This window comes from Falco biarmicus, chromosome 4 (genome assembly GCF_023638135.1).
Source record: "Falco biarmicus isolate bFalBia1 chromosome 4, bFalBia1.pri, whole genome shotgun sequence".
Lineage (NCBI taxonomy): Eukaryota > Metazoa > Chordata > Aves > Falconiformes > Falconidae > Falco > Falco biarmicus.
In genome coordinates, this window is record NC_079291.1 from 29,830,278 (window position 1) to 29,853,071 (window position 22,794).

General features: G+C 39.2%; 1 protein-coding gene across 7 annotated transcripts in view; it reads left to right on the top strand.

The window, feature by feature from the left end:
- Nucleotides 1–450: 450 nt before the first annotated feature.
- The window catches only part of SNX13 (sorting nexin 13), a 67,578-nt gene continuing 45,234 nt past the window's right edge, over nt 451–22,794 (top strand). For 2 of the 7 annotated variants that reach the window (XR_008821302.1, XR_008821303.1), the window contains exons 1-2: nt 769–1,010; nt 21,293–21,405. Coding sequence is in view for 4 of the 7 variants with exons in the window: in XM_056335181.1 (XP_056191156.1) it covers nt 625–642; nt 21,293–21,405 (131 nt within the window). In the remaining 3 variants the exon portion in view is untranslated. Of the gene's footprint in view, nt 643–768; nt 1,011–7,606; nt 7,625–21,292; nt 21,406–22,794 lie in introns of those variants that run through there. The other 5 variants (XM_056335178.1, XM_056335180.1, XM_056335181.1 and 2 more) reach the window with 4 other exon arrangements.

Genomic DNA, 22,794 nt, shown 5'->3' on the forward strand with positions numbered 1-22,794 from the left:
GAAAAGCAAGCATGCAAAACCCCACAGAACTGTGTTTAAAGGAAAACCAAGTTTCAGACCAGAATTTCAAGTACTGAGCCATGGGAGTACGTTGCCCCATGAGCGGGACTCGCCAGCCTGGTGCAGGCACAGCTTGGTCCTGAGGAGATGGGTTTCGGTACCACAACTTACAACAGTGTAGTAGGTAACAAGACTTAACATACATGTCTCTTTCTTAACATCTAGAGCTGGGAAAGACATGCAGTGCTGCGTATGTTACTGCTGGATGAGAGGCATGCTGCTTGGTTAGAAATTTAAGAAAATATTTCAATTGGCGTCATCAGAACAGCTGCCTGGCACCGAAGAGCTCAGAGACAAGGCACATCAGCGTCTCAAGGGAGGCAGGGCCAAAAAACCAAAAAAGCACGGTACAGCATCTTGGACAACAACGTTTCAAACTCTGCTGCCCTCAACTTCTCCCTTTGGGCTGCGCAGTGTTTCAAGGCCGCTGCACCGCGGACGGGCTTGGGCTTCGGCTCCGACCCCCCCAAGCCACACCCAGCCCCCGGATTTACCAGAGCGCGGGGCCCCGGCACCTTCGCAGCCCTGTGGCCAGACCCTTGCCGGGGACCGCCTGCGCTGCTTATGGTCCCCTGGGCCGAGGTAGGCAGCAGCGCCGGCTAGGCGAGCGGCGGGCCTGGCTCTGGCGGGGCGGGGAGGGCAGCGAGCCGGCCCCGGCAGGGGCGTCCCCGCGTCCCGCAGCCCCAATGGGCGGGCGCGCCGGGCGGGGCGCGGCGGCGGCGCACGTAGCCTTCCCAAGATGGCGGTCTCTCCGGACCGAGCTGCGAGGGCGGCTGCTGGGCTGGGGGCGGCGGGCGGCCGCTGAGGGAGGCGGCCGGGGGCTGGCGGCGCTCGCCTCGCCTCCCCGTAGGGTGCGGGGGAGCTTTCCGCGCGGCCGCGAGGCTTCACCATGCTGCGGGGCTAGAGCCGCCGAGGCGCCGCAGCGCAGCGGGGTAATAATGTTAGCAGAGGTAAGAGCCCTGCCGCGGCCGGCGGGGTGCGGGAGCAGCGCTCCGTCCGCTCCAGCGGGCAGCTGCGCGCCGCGGCCCGCCGTGGAGGGGAGGCTGTGCCCTCCGCCGGGGCCTCCAACCTGCCTAGCAGCAGGGAGCCTCCCCCTTGGCCGCAGAGGCGCCCGCCAGCTCGCCTAGGACAGCGCCGGGCCTCCCTTATCACCCCTCCCTCCTCCCCGGCCGGGCGGCGTTCCCCCCTCAGGGGCTGGCGGGGCGGGACGGGAGGGGGACGCTCCGGCCCGCCGTGCTCGCTCCGTGCGGCAGCCGGCCGGGGTGGGCCCGCCCCCGCCCTCCGCCGCGGTCCGCCGGCGACTGGGCTTTCCCGCCCAGCGAGGGGTCTCCGGGCCGCGCCTCCGCGGCGGGCCCGGTTTCTGGAGCGGTGCGGCAGCCCGGTGCGGTGGGGGCCTGCTTCGGCCCTAGGCCTCGCCGGAGAGATGTCCCCGGCCGGGCCCCGAGCGCTGGCTCCGACTTCAGCCCCTCAGGCCTCCTCTGCGGTAGCTTCCTAAAGGCTTCGTGTTTGCTTTCTTCTTAAACGGCTCAAACCGAACAGTTTTGCTGTTGCGGGGGTAGGGGGGTTCTGTCCCAAGACAGCAGGGCAGCTAAGCTGTGAGGCAAGCAGGTATTACAGGATCAGCGTGGGCTAGAAATGGCTACTGTGCCCAAAGGTGCCCTCGGAGGGGGAGTCTGGTGGTGGTTTCTGGTTGCTGGAAATGAGACTTAACCACGTACTGAGTTTTCTCTACAAATAGTGATTGATTTTCCCTTTTTAATATATCGGCAAGGTGTCTGGTTTACACATAATCCTCCAATATGATGATTGCATTACCTCAGTTTTATAATTTGTCATTTTATCCTGCAGTGAAGGTTATTTGTCCAAAACTGAACTGCCTTAAATCTTGAAGGGTGAAGGCTTGCTTTCTGACACCTGAAAAAATTATCTTTGCTTTCCTGAATGATAGATAAAAAAGTGTCCCGAAGCTTTCAGTTTGCATCATTCAAAGTTTAAGGGCATTAGGAAAGCGGTTCTGTACAGCCATGAGCTCTCAGATTTCCCCAGGAGGATAAAATTTGCTGAGTGAGTTAAACCTGTAAGAATACATGACCTATTTTTGTGTGAAGGGTATTTGGTGAGTGGTCAGGGTTAATAATCTGCATTACATAGCGTTGGCGAGTGTGATGCATAAGCATTAACCATAGTAATTTAGATTATTTTCAGGGAGGCATAGAACGTTCTGGGTTGGTGCCTCATACTGGACTGTTTGTTCTGTTTGATGATGGGTGTGTGTGCTAAGACATTTTATTGTCTTGGGATTTTTATTTTTTTTCTAATAGCAGTGGTGTGACAGTGTGGATGACACTTGCTTCCTTGGCTTTTTGAGTAAAATGTAGTGCTTAGGTGTGTGATGACCAGTTACGATACTTAGCCTTGGTGTCTGGAGGACTGGGTTCTGCTGTCCTTTACATCTAGTTCCTGTATATAAAATATTTGTGGGCAAGATCCTTCAGGGTAAAGTATTGCAGATTTGGTCTCTGCCAAGGAGATGACTTTAAATTTTGGGTCAGGGGGGATATAGCAAAGTTGCAGGCTTTGCTAAGCCTGCCTGAAGAGTGGTTGTGAGCAGTTCTTCAAACAACCAGGCAGCTCTTGGCTGTCAGAGAACCCACCTGACATGTGAACTGGAATGAGTCCTTTCCAGTGTGCTTTTTCAGGTGTTCCAATGGTGACTTGGTAACTAAAACACTTCGTGAAGACTGCATGCAGCTGCACTCATGAACCCTCTCCACACTTTGCAGGAAGATGCAGATTGCTTCAAGCCTACTGAGATACTTATTCTATAAATGCCTTTTTTTTTTTCCTGTATATGTGAAATGAGGTAGAATGTATGGCAGACTGAAATTAGAGTAGGGCCGTAGTGAAAACTACATGTTTGTAGGCTGCCTAAATTTTTTGTAAACACTGTAAAAAGGTGGAGCACTGGGCTGCTAGTAAGTCTGTTGTTTTTTTTCCGCCCTGTCAAAATAACTATTTTATTTAAGAACATATAGTGAAATGACATCAAAAAAATTGCTGGATATTTGCAAACTTGTGTAGTTTGCTACTGTCTAGAAGGACCAAGATCGCCATCATTTCTTTTTTAGATATAAAAATTTAGAAACATTCCCCTCATTATAACTGTTAGTTTTATAATTTAACAATGTAGACAATATTATTCTTAAATATATTTAAGCATGAAGGAAAGGCAGAATCTGGTTCTACATGTATTGTTATCATACAGTTAAAGCATAACTTAAAGTTTCTCAAGATCAGTTTCCTACATCCTTTGACTGTATCCATATATGCGTACCCCAGCAGATTCAGTCCAATTTTGTGTGGATGTAGTTAAGATTTGGACCGTGTAATCAGTAATTTCAGGGCAAGATCGTACTCGTACTTCCTGTCCGGAAAAAATACAGGGGATGTTTTTTGTTTGGCCCTTACCTTATTTGGCCTAACTTATCTTAGTTGCATCAGAATCATGTTGGATGCCAAGCACATATACTTGTTTACCTACTCTAGCAAACACCATTCCACAATTTTTCATCATCTTGGCCATCAGAGCTTATTTCTACAGTCACTTTGAAAGCATTCTGTCTGCATGCGTTCAGAGTCCTGCTGCAGTGATCATTTCCCTAGTCTGTTTGGTTGGCCTTTCTCTGTTTTTTCACTTGTTCCCCTTTTTTTGTTCATCAGATGTCTCCTTTGCTTTTCAAGGCCCAGTGTTGCCTGTTTCCATGCAACTTACTGTCTTTCCATGCTGTTTCCGTAGTCAGCACTTTCTTGTCTGATGAGGCCATGATGGACACAACTTGCAGTTGTCTGTCTCTTGTGTTTTCAGACATCTGTCCTCCACGTTATCAAATCTTGCGTGGTAGAAACTGTGCTGCCCTGACTACTGTGAGGCAGCTGGTGTTTTACAGCTCTGGCTCTTGCTTGTCAGTAGTGTCTTAATTCTGATGGGAACAAATACTAAACGGGATTTTGATGGGTCTTAGTTTACAAGAAGGTTTAGAATGTCTCTCACATTGATGGCCTGTGCTGTCTGCATTTGCAGCCGGTGTTGCCCTAAAGAAGGCACTTCAGGAAAAACTAAGGAGTAGATTTCTTTCTCCAATTTTTTTCCTCCAGTTGCTCATTAAACTGCTTTGAGATGCTTAGTGAGGACTTCCTTCTGAATATATCAGCAACTAAATTTTTGACAACTTAATTCTCAGCTTAGCAAGAGTATGTTGTTCCAGTTGCTAGTGACAGTTGAGATTTTAAAAATTTGACAATGTAGGAATTTTTTTTCTTCCTCACACCTAAAAATGAGCCGTACAAAACAAGCTCTGACAAGTTGGTATTTCTTGTTACTGCAACGTCAAGATAATTCACTAACTACATGTAGTATTTCTTTTCCATTAAGCAATCTACTTTTTATTTATGAGATGTTTAACAAACTTTTTGTTAAATTTTGATAGCTGCTAACCATTGGGAACTGTTTTTGAGCAAAGCCAAACAAATTAGCCTGATGTTTTAAGAATGAAGTTCACTCGGCAGCTTGTTTCAACTTGCTTTAGAGTAATAATGAATCAGCCTTACTGAAACAGTAGCACATTGTAACGTATATGTTAGTCAGCTCTGAAAGATGCAGATCACAGTTTACTGCTTGATATACTATAGCATTGTTGGTTTTTTCTGTTCCTTGATAAATGGCAATGGAGGGTTACTGTGGTGCTTCATGTGGCTGACCATGTTTTGCTGGTAGGGACAGCTTCAAATGTGTAGACAGCAGGGTGTGGAAAGAAATTAGTTTTTTGTCCTTTTGTGAAACTTCTATGCTGGACCTTTGCCTTGGTGACAGTGTTCTGTCAGATGAGATCTAGCTGGAACATCAGCTGCAACCCCTTGGTAAGAAAAAGCCTCTCTTTCTCCTTCACTATGTTCTGTAAATGAAGTCTACTCTATTGCTGCTCTGCTTTCTGTCCTTAATTGTTGCTGTGACAGCTCTTTTAATGACTCCCATAGGCTGTGGAGCATCAGTTAAATTTATGTGAGGAATGGTAAAATTAGCAAGATTAACCTTTTACAAAGAATAGGTGTCATATATTCCTGGTATTTGTTTGTAAATATTTTGCTGGCTATTAGTAAAAGATAGTGTCTAAATGCTTCAGGACTTCTAGAGTGTACATTTGGGCCAAAACTGCTGAGACTGAATGCAGTGTTCTGCAGCAACTCTTAAAATATCAGTCTGGACCATTCCCCAAAATACTGTGGAAGAAGAAAAGTGTATAGTTTCTTAGTTCAATAAAAATAGTAATAGCTTGTCTGGTTAGATAGCTGAAGGAGCTCCAAGTGATGATTTCCTCTGTCTGGTTGCAGTCTAGGGAATTATCTCAGTTTTAAATATGTTTGTCACTTTCTCCCCACCCTTACAAAGATGACAAAGCATGTTTTCCTTTGAACTAGCATTAGGAGAGTTGCTGTTACTAGAAACAAGAGAACACTGGTGTTGTATGTGAGACATTGGCAACAGTTACAGAATTAATATTTTGAAGTCCCATTAGCACTTACCATCATGCTTGTCTGAGAGTACCAAGGCTGAAATAATAGTAAAATCAATTGCAATTGGCTCTTGTAGTTATGTGAGAGAGAAACTTCAAGAAGTACAAGGCATTATGATCTTGGGCTTAATTGCTTGATCTGTCTTCCCCCCCTCCACCAGTAAGTTATGAAAATTTGAATTTTGGGTTGAAAAAACCGGGGCATTATTTCATGATGTAAACACATTGAAATGTTTAAACAAGAGCATTCTAAACTTGTTTACATAATTTCTATAGCATTACACCTTAAAATGATGACCGTGTAATTGTGATTCTAGGTATGATGTGAAACAGGCATTTATTTTTAATGTAACCATAGATGTCCCCTAGCTGAACATACCTGTCTCCTTTTATAGCTGCCATTTATTTAGGAAAAGAGGTCAACTTCTACCCTGTCAAGAGTTTGGGAATACCTGTTAAAGATTTTTATTCTTACTCTGAAGCAGAATTAGGTGTAAAAATCCTCAGAGAGGAGAGGTGGTTTTCTGAAGAAGTTATGGTGTTGATTGGCTTTTCTATATAGAAGGGGATGTGATCTGTGTTTTGCAGTTAAAACATTGTGAGTCAGATTTAATCTTGTGTTTTAATATTTGCATTTTACAAACATTTTAAAAGCCCCACAAATTTATAACTGGTTTTGTTCAGGTGGGGTTCTCTGAAAATTTAGGGATTTCCCAGGACAGAATACAGTTTGACCATAGTGGTTAGTTCAGTAGTTTATTTTGAAGTTGTTTCACCAGTGGCCCTTAAACTTCTTCAGTTGTGATGCTTTGCATATTTTCTCAGACAGTAAGCACAAGACCAATTTGATTTGAACCTCACCAGTTAGTCTGTCTACCAGTTGCCAGCAGGAGAAGGAGATAAACTCATCTCTGTGTGTTTACTTTCCATTATGTCCCTTACTGCATTAAATGATGTGTACAATGTCCTTTCTGTGCCTTGACTTGGTTGGAAAAGTTTTTGATGATCAGAAACAATAAATATCAATAACTTTTAATTATTATTATGTCACAGGTGGAAATAGAACTGTCCTTATTCAGGTGAGGGCTAATGTGCCCTAATTAAAAGTTCACAGGTACCTGTTTTCTGTAACGTTGTCTAAAATGCATAATTCAGTATCCCATTGTAGTTGGGGTTTTGGGTAGGAAGACAAGCTTCACACATTTTCTTTCCAAGAATGTTTATGAATTTGGGGGCTTACTTTGAAGAATATTAGCTGCTCAAATGCAGCTGTGCTTTTGTTACAGTGTGATTTTATTTTTATTTTTATTTTGTATGTCTGTTCCTCAGCCTTTCTTCCCTTAATCCTATACCTCTTGGAGGAAAGGGGTCATCCCAGTTCTTTTTTAAGGAAAAATGTGTTTCTATCAGAATATTATTTCGTAAATGTCACTATTCTATGATCTTGTATTTTGCTTCTTAGTTATATTTTTACAATTCTAAGAAATTCTAAGAAACTGTACTCTGAGGCGGTGTAGCATAAGCTGTCTCCTGTGATGTAAGGGAATAAATTTGAGCAGGAAGTTGAATTGCTACACATCATGTAGGATGCTTTGCATTTCCACTCTTCCTGTCAGTGCTGTTGGATGAGGCTAAGTAGAAAATAGTCCATAAGTTCATCGGAAATTCTTGCCACAGCTAGCCAACTGATTACGAAACAGCCTCAGACTTGCGATAATTTCTCTCATAGCTCTTAATCAGTACTGAAAGCAAAGGGAAAGAACATGCCTGATGTTCCCAGTCATCCTGTATTCAGCATTTGGCATTCCAGACTGTGTAGATGAGTTAAAAATCTGGTGGCATACATGCTGTAGGAAATAAGTATCCAACCTGTGATTGCTTTAGTTTTGCTGATCATCAAAGTGATCTTGGAACTGTTTGACTTAGAGATGTGATGAAGCCTTGCTTGTTGCCATGCTGCCATTCTAACAACTGCTGCTGCAGACTGAGGAGAGGTATGTGTGATGATTCATTCTCAGGTCCTTTCTTCTGAGTGAGGCCTGGCACTTCTTCACTTAAACCTTTATATTCCATATCCTTCATCATGGCTCAAAACTTTGTTTTCAGTTTTCCCAAATGTTGTAGTATTTGATAACACTGTATCGTCTTACTTTTCTGAAGCATATGTAATGATTTTTGTGTTTTCTTGAAAATAATAGGATCAGTGATAGTGATACATATTCCTTATCCACTGAAGAAACTATTTGTACTTGAAACTGCATATGTATTTTGGTGTGTGGTGTTTTGGTATAATTTTTTTTTATTTTCTTTCACCTAAAATGCTATGCTGAGTGTCTCTTTCCCTGCCCGTGCCCGCTCCCCCACCCCCCCCACCCCCCCCACCCCCCCCGGTATATCTTGGCATATTTGTTACTAATAGATACTGTAATTTTTAATGAAATCTATATTTGATTGATGTAGCTAACCTATTTTAGCATACTTGGAAGAAAATAACTTTTTATAGTTTATATACTCAAATTATTATTTCTGATCATGATGCTAACAAATTGAAATTTCATTAACTAAGGTAAAATTATTTACAATGGAAATCTTAAATATTGTGATTTAATGTTTTAATTTGATTTAATCTGATGGTACATGTAATGAAATGGGAATTATGATTCATTTATTGCTTATATATGATTTTAAAATTCTTGGGGAAAACAAATTGTTTGTGTGACTATAACTTTCACTGTTTTGATAAGAAATTTCTTTACAATGCTAGGATAGGAAAATGAGGTTTTAATTTAAATTTTCACTCTTACCACAGTTTTTGTTTTCACAGTCACCTTTTTTTTCTAAATTAAGGACTCCACAGTAATGTTAAACATAATTTACTCTTGCTTTGTATGTACAAGTATTTAGTACCAGCACCTTGCTTTATGGTCTTACAACTATGTACGGCATTCTCTCTTTTGTGCTTTATGCTTGCATTAATTTGACTTGTATGTGTGACTAAAACTGTGAAATGAGTTATTTATTTCTGTTGGTTTTAAGGTCTAGACTTTAGATAGTATTGGTCTTGTTTCTTTCCATTGGCAGTTGCCCTGTTAGTTTCTTCAAGAATTCTTGAGAACATTGAAGTAGTAATAGTGAGACCAAAGGCAAATGTAATGTTTCTATGAATGCTCCTAAGCTTTTCCATTATTTTAATAAGTATTTTCCTTTATTGAATTCTCCACTTAATGATGGTCTGCTGTTGGGTATTACTGTTTGTTTTGATTATGCTTTATTTAACTGATACTATTTTGTTTTCTATTTGAAATTATTTTTCTGTTTTAATAATCACAATATAAATTATGCTTGCACAGTTCTCATTTTTTCTCTTATTTCTATAGATTTGCCCATAACTGTTACTTCTCTTAGTCTTGCTATTTTGATGCGTTATGCAAAGCATTCTTCTGTTTTCCAATGGTCAAAGTAACTGCATTGCTCTTGTGCGGGGTAGTATACCTGGGTTAGTCTATGAATGCTTCTGCTTTGCTGTCTGTATGATGGTTCTTTTATTTACTGCTTGTTGCTCTTGTGTGTTTCCTTCCTCTTTATTTTTTCTTCCTTATATATTTATCTTTGCTTTCCTGCTGCTGTCACTGGGTTTGCTATCTTTTTCTTTAGATATCCTGCATACATAAAGGAATTTAAGACACTGAGTGCTGTTTCATATTCAGCTTAACTGGATATAGTTTGGGCTGTTACTAAAGAGGTTTTCTCCCTCACACCAGACACAGGCTGGTGTGATGCTGCTTCTCGTATCAGCAGATAAGCAGCAACCGCACGAGGAATTGTTGCATCTTGGTGAACCAGCCTTTTGGAGAGGTATGAGAGTGGGAACACGGGAGAAGTTGCTAGATCAACAGCTGCATGGTTCAGTGTGAGGGAAGTGTATAGCACGTTCCTGCGTGTCCTGCTTCTTAGATCTAAGTGAATCAATATCCATAATAATTCCTGTCTTTTTGAAAACAGGGAATGTCATCATTCCTTCTGTGACTTCTGAATGCATCTCTGCCTCCAGAAAAATTAATGAGTAAGGTTAGCTAATTCTGCTTTGGTTAGGTTTCTTTTTTGTTCTTGATGTTCTTGAGCAAGTGGCAATGATTGAGGTTTTTAGATATCTTCTGTAAACTTGCCCTGAGAGCTTGATACTCAAATGACTTAATTAGTTTAGTCTATAATTAGTTTCAGTCTGTAATCTTGAAATACTAGTGGCAAGAGTTGATGCACCATTTCTGTGGTTTCCTTCCCCATTTCCCCCTCCAAATTCATTGATATTTGTTGCAAGTATTCCATGCCCTGATGTTCGAGAATGAAGTGTTGCACTGAGTTCATAGAACTACCCCTCTATTTAAACTTTTGTTTGCAGATTTGATGCTTGCTTTCCCTCCTCGGTGTCGTAGTGGGCAGGAGGTAGTACATGCATCTTGGTGATACCTAGGGACTAGTTGGCACAGAAACTCTGGGATCAGATTTTTTTGTGAGGAAGGAAAGGAAGACTACTTGAGGCTAAAGGAGTCATCTAGGGTACTCAGCGGACTTTTGGCTTCCATAGAGAGGCCAGATGGACAGAGGTTATGGAGTAGAGTTTTGGAAGAAATTGTAGGAGGCTCCACTCTACTTACGCATATCTGTTTGCTTCTGGGCTATGCACTGCAGTGCCTGTCAGAAGCATTGTGTAGCAAATCACTTGAGTAAAACCTGTGAAGTTTCTTAGGAATTGCTGAAGCAGCAGGCAGAATGGTTTTCGCAGTAACAGTATTCAGGAAAAGGCAAAAGTGCAGAGGACTGTGAATGAGATGCACAGAGTAACCATGCTTCCCAAAAAAGATGGTGGACCAAACGTATCTTGGAAGTGAGTGAGTAGAGCAGACAAGCAATAAGGACTGGAGGAGGGATTGGGAAAGGATATTAAAACACATGGGGAAAGTTCTGGATTGTTTGTATTAATATTCCCATTACATTTATCCCACTGGAAAAAGACAAAAATATTTAACCCCCTTTTTTTTCCCCTTCTTAAGGGCATATTTTGGCATACCCTCAAGGTGCTGCTTTTTCTGTCTGCACTGTCCATTCTGCTGAGAGTTAGCTGCTCATTGAAGAATTTGCAGTCTTCTTTGGACACTGTGAACTATTTAGTCCACTTTGGAGACACTGAACTAATCTCTTTTCTTTTGGTTTGTTTTATGCAATGGGATGGTACTCTGTCCAGAAAAACAGTTGCAAGGAACTGGAAGACTTGAGGCTTGCTTTAGCTTTGTAAAGGTTTTCGTCATTTTGTGTAACATCTGTTTCCACCATTATATTGTCTTCATCCATTAAGCATGCTTCATAGGAAATTTGGCCTTTAGTTTAGATGTACTGTGGGAGACTACTGGGAATTTGTAGTGAAATAGTGGTTGTATCAGAGTTTTTCGTGTTTTGTAACTGGAGAAAACTTAGGGCACTTAAAGAACTGCAGCAAGTTTGAACTTAAGAAGGAAACAGTGGAGTAGTTGTCTTTAGAGGGAGGTGCTAGTAGTCTGTTACTGGATTTAAGTTTCTTCTTAAAAATGCACTGAATTTGCAACCTGTGCTATATTTGTTTTTTGGCTACTGAAAACTGCTTCTTTAAGGTGTGTGGTTCTTTTGGAACCTCTTATCTTTGAGATTACTCTGTTTTCACATTCATTTTGTAGCTTGTTAATTATGATGCTGGTTAAAAAGCACTACATACTTTTAAAAAATGTTGGGGAACTATCAGAAGATAAATTGATATAGTGAAGGGGTGATCACTGCAAGCAGCAATCCAAACTGGAACTAGATTTGTGCTGCTGGCACTGGCAGAGGTTTTGGAATTAAAACAAAACCCAACCTCCCTAAAGTATTAAAATCAATTAGTATAATGTTAGTAGCTGTTTCTTCAGATTCCAATGTTCAGGCAGTAGATACCTTTTATGTTGGGGATAGGTGTGTAGGAGACTACTGCTCTTGCTTGTTTATTTTTGAAGTTAAAGGTGAGCACCAGAGGGTGGAGGAGGAGGGTAATACTTTTAAAAGTTGTGTTGCTTCCCAGTCACATGAAAGGGTGTGTGTGTGTGAGAATATTGATTGGGAGCACCAGTAAACTTTTAAAATCCACCATTCCCTTGGTGGCTAATGTAGCCAGTATGTGGCTTCAGTATATAGATGTATTTTGTTTTGGCGCAAAATACCTTGTGGTGGAATTGGATACTGTACGTTGCTTTCCAGATGGATTTGTATTGTAATGGGGAGACCAAAACTGGACACAGGGCTCCAGGAGTGATCTTAGATGTCCAGATGGAGAAGAAGTTTTGCTGGACCTGCTGGTAACACTGTTACAGGGTAGAATGCTATTGGCCACCTTTGCTACAAGGGCACACTGCTGGCTCGTGTTCACTTTATTGCCCACCAGGACCTCTTGGCCCCTTTCTGTAGAGCTGCTTCCCAGAGAGTAGGCTCCCAGACTGTATTGTAGCCCAGGGTTATTCCACCCCAGATGCAAGCCTCTGCTTGCTTTTGTTGAACTTCAGGAGGTTCCTCTTGTCCTGGTTTCAGCTGGGATGGAGTTGATTTTCTTCTTAGTAGCTGGTGCAGTGCTGTGTTTTGGATTTGGTGTGAGAACAATGTTGACAACACACTAATGGTTTTGGTTGTTGCTAGGTAATGTTTATACTATGTCAAGGATTTTTCAGTTTCTTAGCCTTGCTGGCGAGAGGGCTGGAGGGGCACAAGAAATTGGGAGACACACAGTCAGGACAGCTGATCCAAACTAGCCAAAGGGATATTCTGTACCATGGGTCATCATGCTTTGATTATAAACTGGGAGGTTGGCTGGGAACTGGCTGAGCATCAGTCAGCAGGTGGTGAGCAATTGTATTGTGCATCACTTTTTTTTTTTCCTTTTTTTCCCCTTCCTTTTCATTCCTCTCCCCTTCTCCCTTCTTTTCATTATAACTGTTATAATAATATTGTTTTAACTTTATTTCAATTATGAAATTGTTCTCATCTTGACCTTCACATTTTACATTCCTTTCTGATTCTCTTCCCAGCCCTCTGGGGTGGGGGGAGTGAGCTTGCAGCTGCAAGTGGCTTTGTTACTAGCTGGGGTTAAACCACAACACCTGTCACCCCATTTTTCTACCCTGTTGACATCACTGTGAACAGTAGCTCAACTTTTCAGTGTACTGAGCATTCACCCCAGTTTGCTATTCTGTGCAGGCTTACCGGGAGTGTAGTTTCCCATTACCCAGGTCGTTGGTGAAGACATTTAACAACATTGGTCCCCACATTGTTCCTTGAAGGTTCCTACCTAGTCACTGGCTGCCCACTGAACTTCGTACCGCTGATCATGTGTCTCTGCAGCCAGCAATCCAGTCAAGTTTTTGCTTATCTTATCATGTACTTTTCCACCCCATACCTCACCAGTTTTGTGATAAGGAGGCTATGGTATGTTGTGTCAGAGGTCTTGCTAAAGGCAAGGTAAGGTGCACGATATCTAAGCCCCCCTCCTTGTCCTCAACATCAGTCACGTCAGTGTAGAAAGCAGTTGGATTGATCAGGTGTGTTGTACTTGGTAAATCCATATTGGTTGTTCACAGCCCTCCTAGGGACTGAGGTAAGGCTGACTGGCATGTATTTTTCTTTCTTCCTGGCCTGGACCTTCCTTCTTGTAGATCCTCTTCTGCTGCCAGTATAATTTGAGAAATCGTTTGTGGTGGCTTTCTGTTGAGCTTTGGCTTTCTGGATTCCATAATACTGGTTTCAGTACTGCCTGTAGTCAAGGTGCCATTTGACATAATGGCTGAGAAATTCAATGTGGTTTTCCTTTCTGAGCCCTACATTATTGTTTATAGCTTTTCGCCTTTTTAATAAAAAAAAGATACATACCCCCCCCCCCCCCCCCCCCCCCCCCGGCCCCCCCCTTCCCAGGAGTGGAGAGGGATCTTTTAACCGCTTTATTTCATTTACCAAAATAATTCCACAAAGACATGTGACATGACTGACTGTAGTTGGAGACAACAGCCATGATCACTAGAGGCAATGTGGAAACTAATTTTTAGTCTTGTTGAGTGTTACTGGAGGACTCCTTATGGGTATTATGATAGCTAATGTGCATTAGCTTCATCCACTTGTATTCTTTCACATTTTTAACCTGACCTAATAAGGCAATAGAGTCCCTCTTTATATTTAGTCCAGTCTCGGTTAAAAATATTCTAAGGTTGTATTGCTAACTCAATATTTTTAAAGCAACTTTTTCATTTGGATGAGGAGTGTTGCTTATTTGGGAACTTTTAGATTGTGGTATGTACTTCTAAAAGAATAAAAAAACCTCAGTAAAATTACTGCATCCAGAGCAGTTGCATCTTAATGTTGGTGGGATAATGTTGTAGTTCATAGGACTCTGAAAATTGTGCTGCAGGTAGCAGATATAACTTTACCAGTGGATTAAAGAATTACACAAAACTCTCAGGTGACTAATTTTATAACCTGAGGAAGCCAGGGTACTAAAACATTATTTAGAAATTAATGACTAAGCTTTCTACAGTAAATTTAAGTACTGGATTTTGTGTGTGTACATATATATGTATATATATAAAATAATTATGTATATGCAAACTATCTATAAACACATATAAAAAGTTTTAATTCTTAGTAAAAATATAACACACATCCTGTTGATATGTTGTTGAAACATGGTATTTCAGTTTCTTTAGAAGAAGCTACTGGTTTTAACGAGTTTGCTTGAGAATAATTACTTGCTTATAGATGCTTTTAAGCAAGTCATGCAGTGGTGGAAACAAAAATCTTTAATATAAAATTTCAGGGTACTGTCTGCTGTTTCACATTTGAGTTGTTTAGGGAAAAAAAGCACAATAACTGCTGCTGCAGTGTACACTTCCAAAATGTTCATAATTTTATGGAATTTATTTTATACCTTCAGGTCTTTGGCAGTTCCATACTTGCAGAAACTAAGCACTTTCAGTTCATTTCACTTTCTATTTTTGTGGGGCTGTTATTGTTTGAAATTTCTGAGATTTCTTAAAGTAGATACTGTATTGTGTGTCTTTTTCTTTTTTTAAGCTAATTCTATCAATTTAAGATTGCGCAAACTATTTTGTGCACAGCAGCTGCTGTGAAATTGTGTCGTATCTCCATAGAAAAATAACAGATTTATCTTAAGAATGATCATTATCAGAGCTCTTATAACCCATCTTTTTCCACTTTATCCTCCATCTAAAGATGGAACATAAAGAGACAGCCTACTAGAACTGACTCTTATGGAGAAAGACTGATTTAGTGTATTTCTGTTAAGATAAATATTGGGAATCTGAAGTGGTAGAAATTGTTCTAAAAGCACTGATGATTTTTTAAATTTGTTTAGTGGTATTTGGTTTCTTTAGCAGTGAAAGAAAGAAAACTTTGGTGAAAGGAACTTCTAAATAATTCCTTGCTCCAATCTTAAGCAAGTAATTAAAAAGCTTAAAATACTGCTTGAGCAGTAATCACAAGTGAAATATGCAGTAACAGTTTCTTGATTTAAGAACATGTGACTTAATTTTTATTTATTTATTTTTTAGCCATTTAGAACAGGCTTTCTTTTTTATTTGATAAAGATTCTGGGGGCTTCCCCATCTCTCCCCTTTGCCAGTGTTTTACACTAGCAAAACTTGAAATAGATGTAATCTGTTTATCCAGAGGCTGAACATAGAAGAGTCTAGATTATCTCATTGGCTTGAATTCAAGATAGAGTTTGAGGGATTATTTTATTTTCTGACTTCAGATCACTTTAGGTGATCCTGTCACGCAGTAAGCCTGGCCTTGTTTCAGTCAACTAAGGTGATGCAAAATGCTTTGATCCTTTTTGTATGTCTTCTGTCCACATGGCTAAACTATCTATAGCTACAAGTCAATACGGATTGTTACAAAGGAAAAGGATCTTTGAAATCTTCTTTGGAAATTATATTAAAAATGGGTTTGAGTGTGTCACATATTTAAGTAGCTGAAAGTGGGCTTGCATCTCCTGTTTCCCATCGTAATGCAAGATGTTCAGGTACTTCTTTTAAACTTGACCAAAACTCCATATCCTTTTAAACTAGAATACAATTCAGAGTGGATTTTAATGCAAGCATCTTATCAGAAAGAGTGCATATGTCTGTGAATGTGGCCTCTTGTTTTTCATAGCAAGACAAATACTTATTCGACTTTCAAAATAAGGTTACATGAAATGAGGCTTTCTGTCCCTTGCTGATAGTTCTGCTGTATAATAGAATAGCTGTTAGTGCTGAAAATAAAGGTCAGTAAAATGAAGGTTGGTTTCAAATTAAAAAATCCACTTCCTAATTTTCTGTAGTGATCAGCAATGCTGGCACAGGACGTGTGAAAGAAGAAGAAAAAAAAATCTTGACTCTTGAATCCAGGCTGAATTTTACTCTGTTTTCTCACTCTCAAAGAAAGTTTGGTGTTGAAAGTATTTACCATTTCTAGTAGAACAACTATCAGTATTAATCAGAAGACTCATTTTTCTTCACCAACTTTGTTACACAAACAAATTGTATCAAAATATGGAACATAATTTTTCTATTTTTATTTTAATAGTAAAATTCTGACTATAGCAGATGGGCAGGTTTTTAGTAATGGAAATTCTTGCTTTCTGGATAAAAATTGAAATTGAAGTAGCATATGCACAGTGGCTTTTAAACTTTTTAGTTACATACTGTACTTGAATGTTATGTGCTTTAAGAAAATGTTAGCATATATTTTCATTTAAAGGTTTGCACATCTAAAAATGAGCTTCATGAATAGTGGAAACAGTGCAGTAATTGTGGTTTTAGAATACAGATGAAAAAATAATGTCCATGAGGGCTTTGTTAGACCACTTTGTGTAACAGGGGGGAGGGTAGGGGAAAATGATCCTAAAAGCTTTTCTGTCTCATGCAAGATCCAAACTAAATAGTTGGACATGATTGTACTTGAATTAATCCAATTGTTAACCAGTTAAGCCATTTGACATACAAAGTGTGCGTTGAGCGGAAGAGGTGGAGGTGAGGTAGAGAGCGGACAGGTGGACTCTTGCTTAGCAGAGGAGAGGAGAGTTTCTAGCCTCTGTAACCAGGAGACATCAGCAGGAATATGGCACTTATCCAGCAGAAACTTCATTGGCCTAACTTCTTAACATTAATTGTGTAATTTTTTTTTTTGTTTAAAAGATTATTGTATAGTTATATACTTCAATATTTTAAGCTTACTTTTGGGAAAAAAATAAATTAAACTTGGAACAGTGAAAACAAAATAGAGTATATAAAATTCCTTTACAAATATTCCAAGAGTGTTCTTGTGAGGACTGCAGTGAATTGTTCTGTAGATACACTGCAATTATTTTTACATAGTCTGAAATGGGAATGGAGCTCAGAGTTTTGCTTTGCCTTGCCCTTTTTGGGCTAAGGAAGGAAAAGTGCAAAAGCATAAGAAGGAAGAAGTTAAAAAGGGATCTTTAGAGATCCTAGGAAATGAGAGTATGCAGAACTCTATTCAGAACCCCTCTTGTCTTGTCTTTCTCTTGATTGCTTTAACTTTGGCAGATATGAGAATGTAACAACAAAGATACCAATGGTTTATTTCACAATTGTTAAATATTTCTCCTAGTACTGTAACATAACAGTTTCATCACAGATGAAATTGGCAATCCAGTTGATACAGCTTTGCAATTTTACTTGTCATGCTAATGAAGACAGTAATTTGAATCCTCAAAGAATGTGTTTAATCACTTGACAAAACTGACACTCACCTTAGTTATAGAAAGGTTTATACATGACCACGTTCCATTTACACTCCAAATGGAAGTCAAGTTAAAATGCAGATGTGTAGAATTAACAAAATTAAACTTGACATGTACTGTATATGCAATCCTTGACTTTTTAAAGTGAGCCCAGAGGTGGCATTAAATACATTCAGCAAAACATCATGTTAAAAAAAATGAAAGAGTTTAAACTACCCAAATGGCAAAGAATAGTTTGTTTATCAATGTCTGGTTAGGACAGGTCACCTACTGTCATTTTAAAAATATTAATGGGAAAATGTAATTGGATATATAAAAAGTGAAAGACTTGTAAGCAAAGCAGCATGTTTTTATTTCTAGATGACAGTTCTTTCAATGTTGAAGTTGTTCTGTTGACCATTAAATTGAAAACAGTCACAAATGCCAATCTTCAGAAGTGGTGGGGGCCTGTTGGATGCTATATCTGTAAGACACCCCCCCCCAAAAAAAGAAAACAGGTGCCATTGAGAGGTGGTAGTCTTGTTATCTGTAACAGCTGAGTCAAGCTCATGTGACTGTTCACCTTAGTGTGTCTCCTTTCACCTCATGAGGCTCTTCAGTGTGCTGTTTGGACTTGGAGGCAGCCCTTCAATTGCAGTTTAGTTTGCTAAAGTGCTGGCATTATATGATCTCTTCTGAAGACTGGCTTGTTCTTTCTGTCAAGAGTGACAAGCATTCACCCTCTAGTTAGGCTAGACAGAGCTTCAGTAAAACCGGGAATCTTCTAAAAAATTTACATTATAATTAAAACTTTGGAAAGAAGTTGGAAGTAGCGGAGTTTGATTTGATTACCTGAGCTAGTTCCATACTACCAGCTGCATAGTCGTATTTCTGTAACGTTTGGACTTTCTTTTTTTGATAGTTGATTCTGATGTGTTAAAGGAACTTTAAACAAAGTTTTAATTTTTGTCTGGGAGATACATTGCCAAAGTCCCTTTAAGAAGTGTAAAGTTAGGGGAAATTTTATTTACAGTCAGCCTGAAGGGAACTATGCTGATGATTAGATCCCTTTTGAATGTCTCTAAATCCCTGAGACTATAAACCACTCATCTAAAGTATACAAGAATTGGGCCAGTATCTGTTGTCCTTACTGCAGTGTACCAAGTTGTGCGAGTTTTAAGAAATCCTATTAAAATACCAAATGAGATTTGAATCTCTGTAGCCATATGCTAAACTGTAAAAGCAGAGCATAGGACAAAAGGTCATGGTTTTATTTATTGGAATTATAGAACTTTCTTTGTTAATTATGCATTCATCCAACTCTGAATATGCATCCTGCTCTCTAGTTCAATTCAGTTTTGTTCAGTCATTTAGAATGCTTATCCTATATTTAGAACTTAAACTTTTTTAAAAAATGCCATTAAGCACACTGATTTTTTTTGACAAAAAAAGACCACAGTTAAATGCTATCTTCTGTGTGCCTATCTTCCTGTTACTTGTAGTGCTCTGCAGAAGTTCTAAAATGTATTTGTGAGGGCATGAATATGACAAATCTTCTTTGTCTAGTGAAATGTAGATGTTTAATGAGAGCTCATGTCTTTTTTACTTGTCAAGTTTTTTTAAATTTTGTGGTTTTTCCTTCTCTTTCTCTCCTCTGCACCCTCCAAGCAGTTTATCTACTGCATTTACTTACTATGAGTCAACAAAATCGTCTACTCAGCTGTGGCCAAGATTTTTTTTTTATTTATTGTAGCTCTGATCCTTCAGCATTTTAGCTGTGTGGATTGTACAGTTAATATCACCTAATATAGCACTTTTTCCGCTTAAAAAGAATTGAATAACTTGCAATCCAGTTTTTTAATTGGCAGCATGTCTAATTAAAACATATAAGTATGTAGACAACTGTCATTTTTTCCAGCCTCAAATGCCAAGGAAAAAAGCTTCTCCATCTTTTACTAAGAAACTTTAACTAGGAAGAAAATAGTTTCATCTCAGTGTTCCATTAAACTTGTAATAAGCTAGGAAGAATTACATTATTCTGATTACAGTTTACATCTATGAAACTGTTTCTCCTTAGAGCTTTGATTTTGCTTTTGGGCAGTCTGATATCTTGCTCTCGCAAAAGAAACAATGCTGCTTTATGTGGGAGCCTTATTTTACGTTACTTTTCATTTTCTGTAGGATTTTAAAAACTTTTTGTGAGGAAGCTCATTTTTCTGAATCCGATGCCTAAGATGGACAGATGAAATCTAAATAATAGTCCCTTTAGAGACATAAGACCTGTAGGTAAGCTTCCCCTGCCCTCCATATTAAAAGCTAAAAAAGGTCTCTCTGCAAATACGGTGTTCAATCCCTGCTTGTTTTCTAAATGTCAAACTGCAAGACGAGTTTATTTAAATACTTTCTTAGTGTTACTTGTTGACGTAGCAATTGTCTGAGTTCCCGTCAGGGTGTCATTTGATTACTAGTAGGAAAGGCGTAAATTAGACAACAAAAAAAGAAAACTTGAGAACTTTAGAGCTGGAACAGTTTTGGTGGTCTATAAATACTTGACATCATTGGTTTCACACTCTTGGGACTTGGCTGAAACATGTTTTCCATATTGAACTAGAGACTAGATTGAATTTAATTTATATAATCCTTGTTGACTGCATTGCAGCATTGTGAAGGTTCAAAACTATTGTAGCTCATTACAGTCAGGCTTTCCCTTGCTTTTTAATTACCCTCCATATATGTGTATGTATATGTACATACATACTTCTATCTATCTATATAGATAAAGTGTGTATGTATATGTATGTGCATATGAATACACTTATACTGTAACCTATATCATTACAGGTTATTTGCCTATAACCTGCTTCTTTCATAGTTCTCGTGAATCCGCCAGTGCAGGTGAAGTGCTGCCTGCTTTGCTCTGCAAGGCACCAGCCCCAAAATCCCATCAGCCTCACAGATGCTCTTGCAGCCAACTTCAGCTGCACCATGGGCTTTTCAAACCACCTTTGTCCCGTGTATGTCTGTGACCTCCCAGCCCCCGTCCCCCTCACTGTCAAAGTATCAGTCCTGCCTGCTAAGCTAGATCTCACGTAGCTTGTATGGAGAAAATGTTCATCTGGGAATATGTGATCTTTGTATATTAAATGTCTGGATTTTAGAACAGAATTGTATTTAGATATTTCAAAGAATTCTTTGAATGCTCCTGATTTCTGTGGTAAAAGGTTTTGCATTAATCAGTTTCTTAAGTTTCGCTCCCTTTTATTTAGAGTAAAAGTAAATTTGCACCAAATATTTGGTGCCACCTGTTGGCCCATTTGTGACTTGACTGGAGAAAGGGATGGTTTTTTGGTCTTTAAACCGGTTTTGATCTAGGGAAGAGATAGTGTTGCTTTGTTGCAGAAAATGACACCTTTAGTTGTGTAAAACAAGGTTGTATTCGTTTCTTCCTGCTCTGTTATAAAGCCTGCATTTTTCTTGGAAGTAGTGGAGAACATCACCTTGGGGAAGGCATCTCAAGAAACAAAAGTGCACAAAATGAGAATAGAGGAGTAAAAGAAAAATGACAAAGCTAAGAGGAAAAAAGTAAAAGAAATGACACTTTAAAGGGTGATAGTTGCTCTGAAATGAGAGAGGAGTAGCAGTATTTCAAAGAAAAAATCCTCTGACGTTGGCTAAAATGGCCTACTAGCCCACAGTATACTTGATAGCAGTATGCTTTCAAAAAATAAAGGTAATTTTTATTTCATCAAGCAAAACTTATTTAATGTTTAGTTAAAATGTACAAAGCTTTGTAGAAACTGCAAATATTGCTTTGGAGACTTAGTTATATGAATATCATACTAATTATTATTTTTCCTTGTGTTTTTGTTTACAGACCAGTCTTTCCATATGGGGATGGGGAAGTCTTGGCCTTGTGCTTTTTCTAGTAACTTTTGGACCCTTTGCTATATTTTACTTTGCATTTTATATCCTCTGCTTTGTGGGTGGGTAAGTACACTACTTAGTATTTTGTATAATTTACGATGGAAGTAAAATTTTAATGTGTATATTAGCAAATAGCTTGCTCTGAAAATCTGAAATGACTTGTGTAATTAATGTTTCCACATTTGTGCAGCTCTTTAGGAGCAATTTTTTTTTCCTTAAAACCTCAATTTTATAATTTTTTTTTTTTTGCTGTTGAGTAGTGCTTATACTACCTTTGCCCAGGCAAAATAGAAATCTTTTTTCTTTTTCTTTTTTTTTTTTTTTTTGTTAACAAAAAGTAGCTATTTATAATGGGTGTTAGAGGACACATACTTCTATAAAACCAATGTTAACTTCGGTTCATAGTTACTATTACCGTGTCAGTTCTTATCCCAGGTACTTACTAAGTAATTATGTCCCCTTATCACAATCTCATTTTCCTACTTCATATACTTCAGTCATGAGGAAAGTGAGTGAATATTTTCCTGAATGTGTGGAAAATATGCTAAATCCTGCTGCATCTTGAACTAGTAGATCAGCAGCTGTAGGCATTTCATACTTTTATACAGACAGACAGGAAGGCAGCAAATAGCTGATGTTAACTGATGTTTTAGCACATTGAATTAAACTTGGAATTCTATTTCTGAGAAATGAGAATAGTCAGTGTGCTAGAGCAAGGATTTAGTTAAAGTAGAACTAAGTTTTAAATAAATGCTTTTGTCTCGTTATATGTTGATAATGTGTGATTGGCATATTTTGCTGTTTGTCCAGGGCAGAGTTCATCCAAAGGGCAAGAGTTCATCCATTTACTGTTTTGTATTACCACTTCCTGAGTATTTGCAGTATGGAAAATGATGTGAAATATAACAATTTCTTAAAAGTTTATCCTTCCTTCTTGATCAATTTCAGTGGCTTGGCTTTTCAAAGCTAACAGTCAAAGGAGTCTCTTGCGAAGTATGTCTGAAGTTAGCTGCAGTTTGCTGCTGTGAGACTGCCTCTAGTGCCTGAGCTCACTCATTCTCAAGTCAGCTCTGATATCTCTTTGCTGTGATTCTTTTGCTGCTTTGTAGCTTTGTAGCTATTTTTTTGTAGCTAGTGAAGACTGATCTTCTTAAAGGATAAATTAGTCTTGTGGTAGTGTATCTGTCAAATTTGTGTCCGTCTCCCTATTATGTGTTTACTTATGTAGATACATATGAAGTCTCAGCCCTTCCAGTAGAGTGCTATTACTTCATTAATTTAACATACACATCTTCTTGGCTAAGGCTGTGATCTGGCTCCACTGTTAATCTTTTTCAGAGTCGCACACCTACTTTAAGTGATAATATTCAGCATACAGAACTGAGTGCTAACTAGGCCAGATAGTTTTATATCTAAATTATTCTTGCCTGCTTTTTCTTTTTGAATTAATTC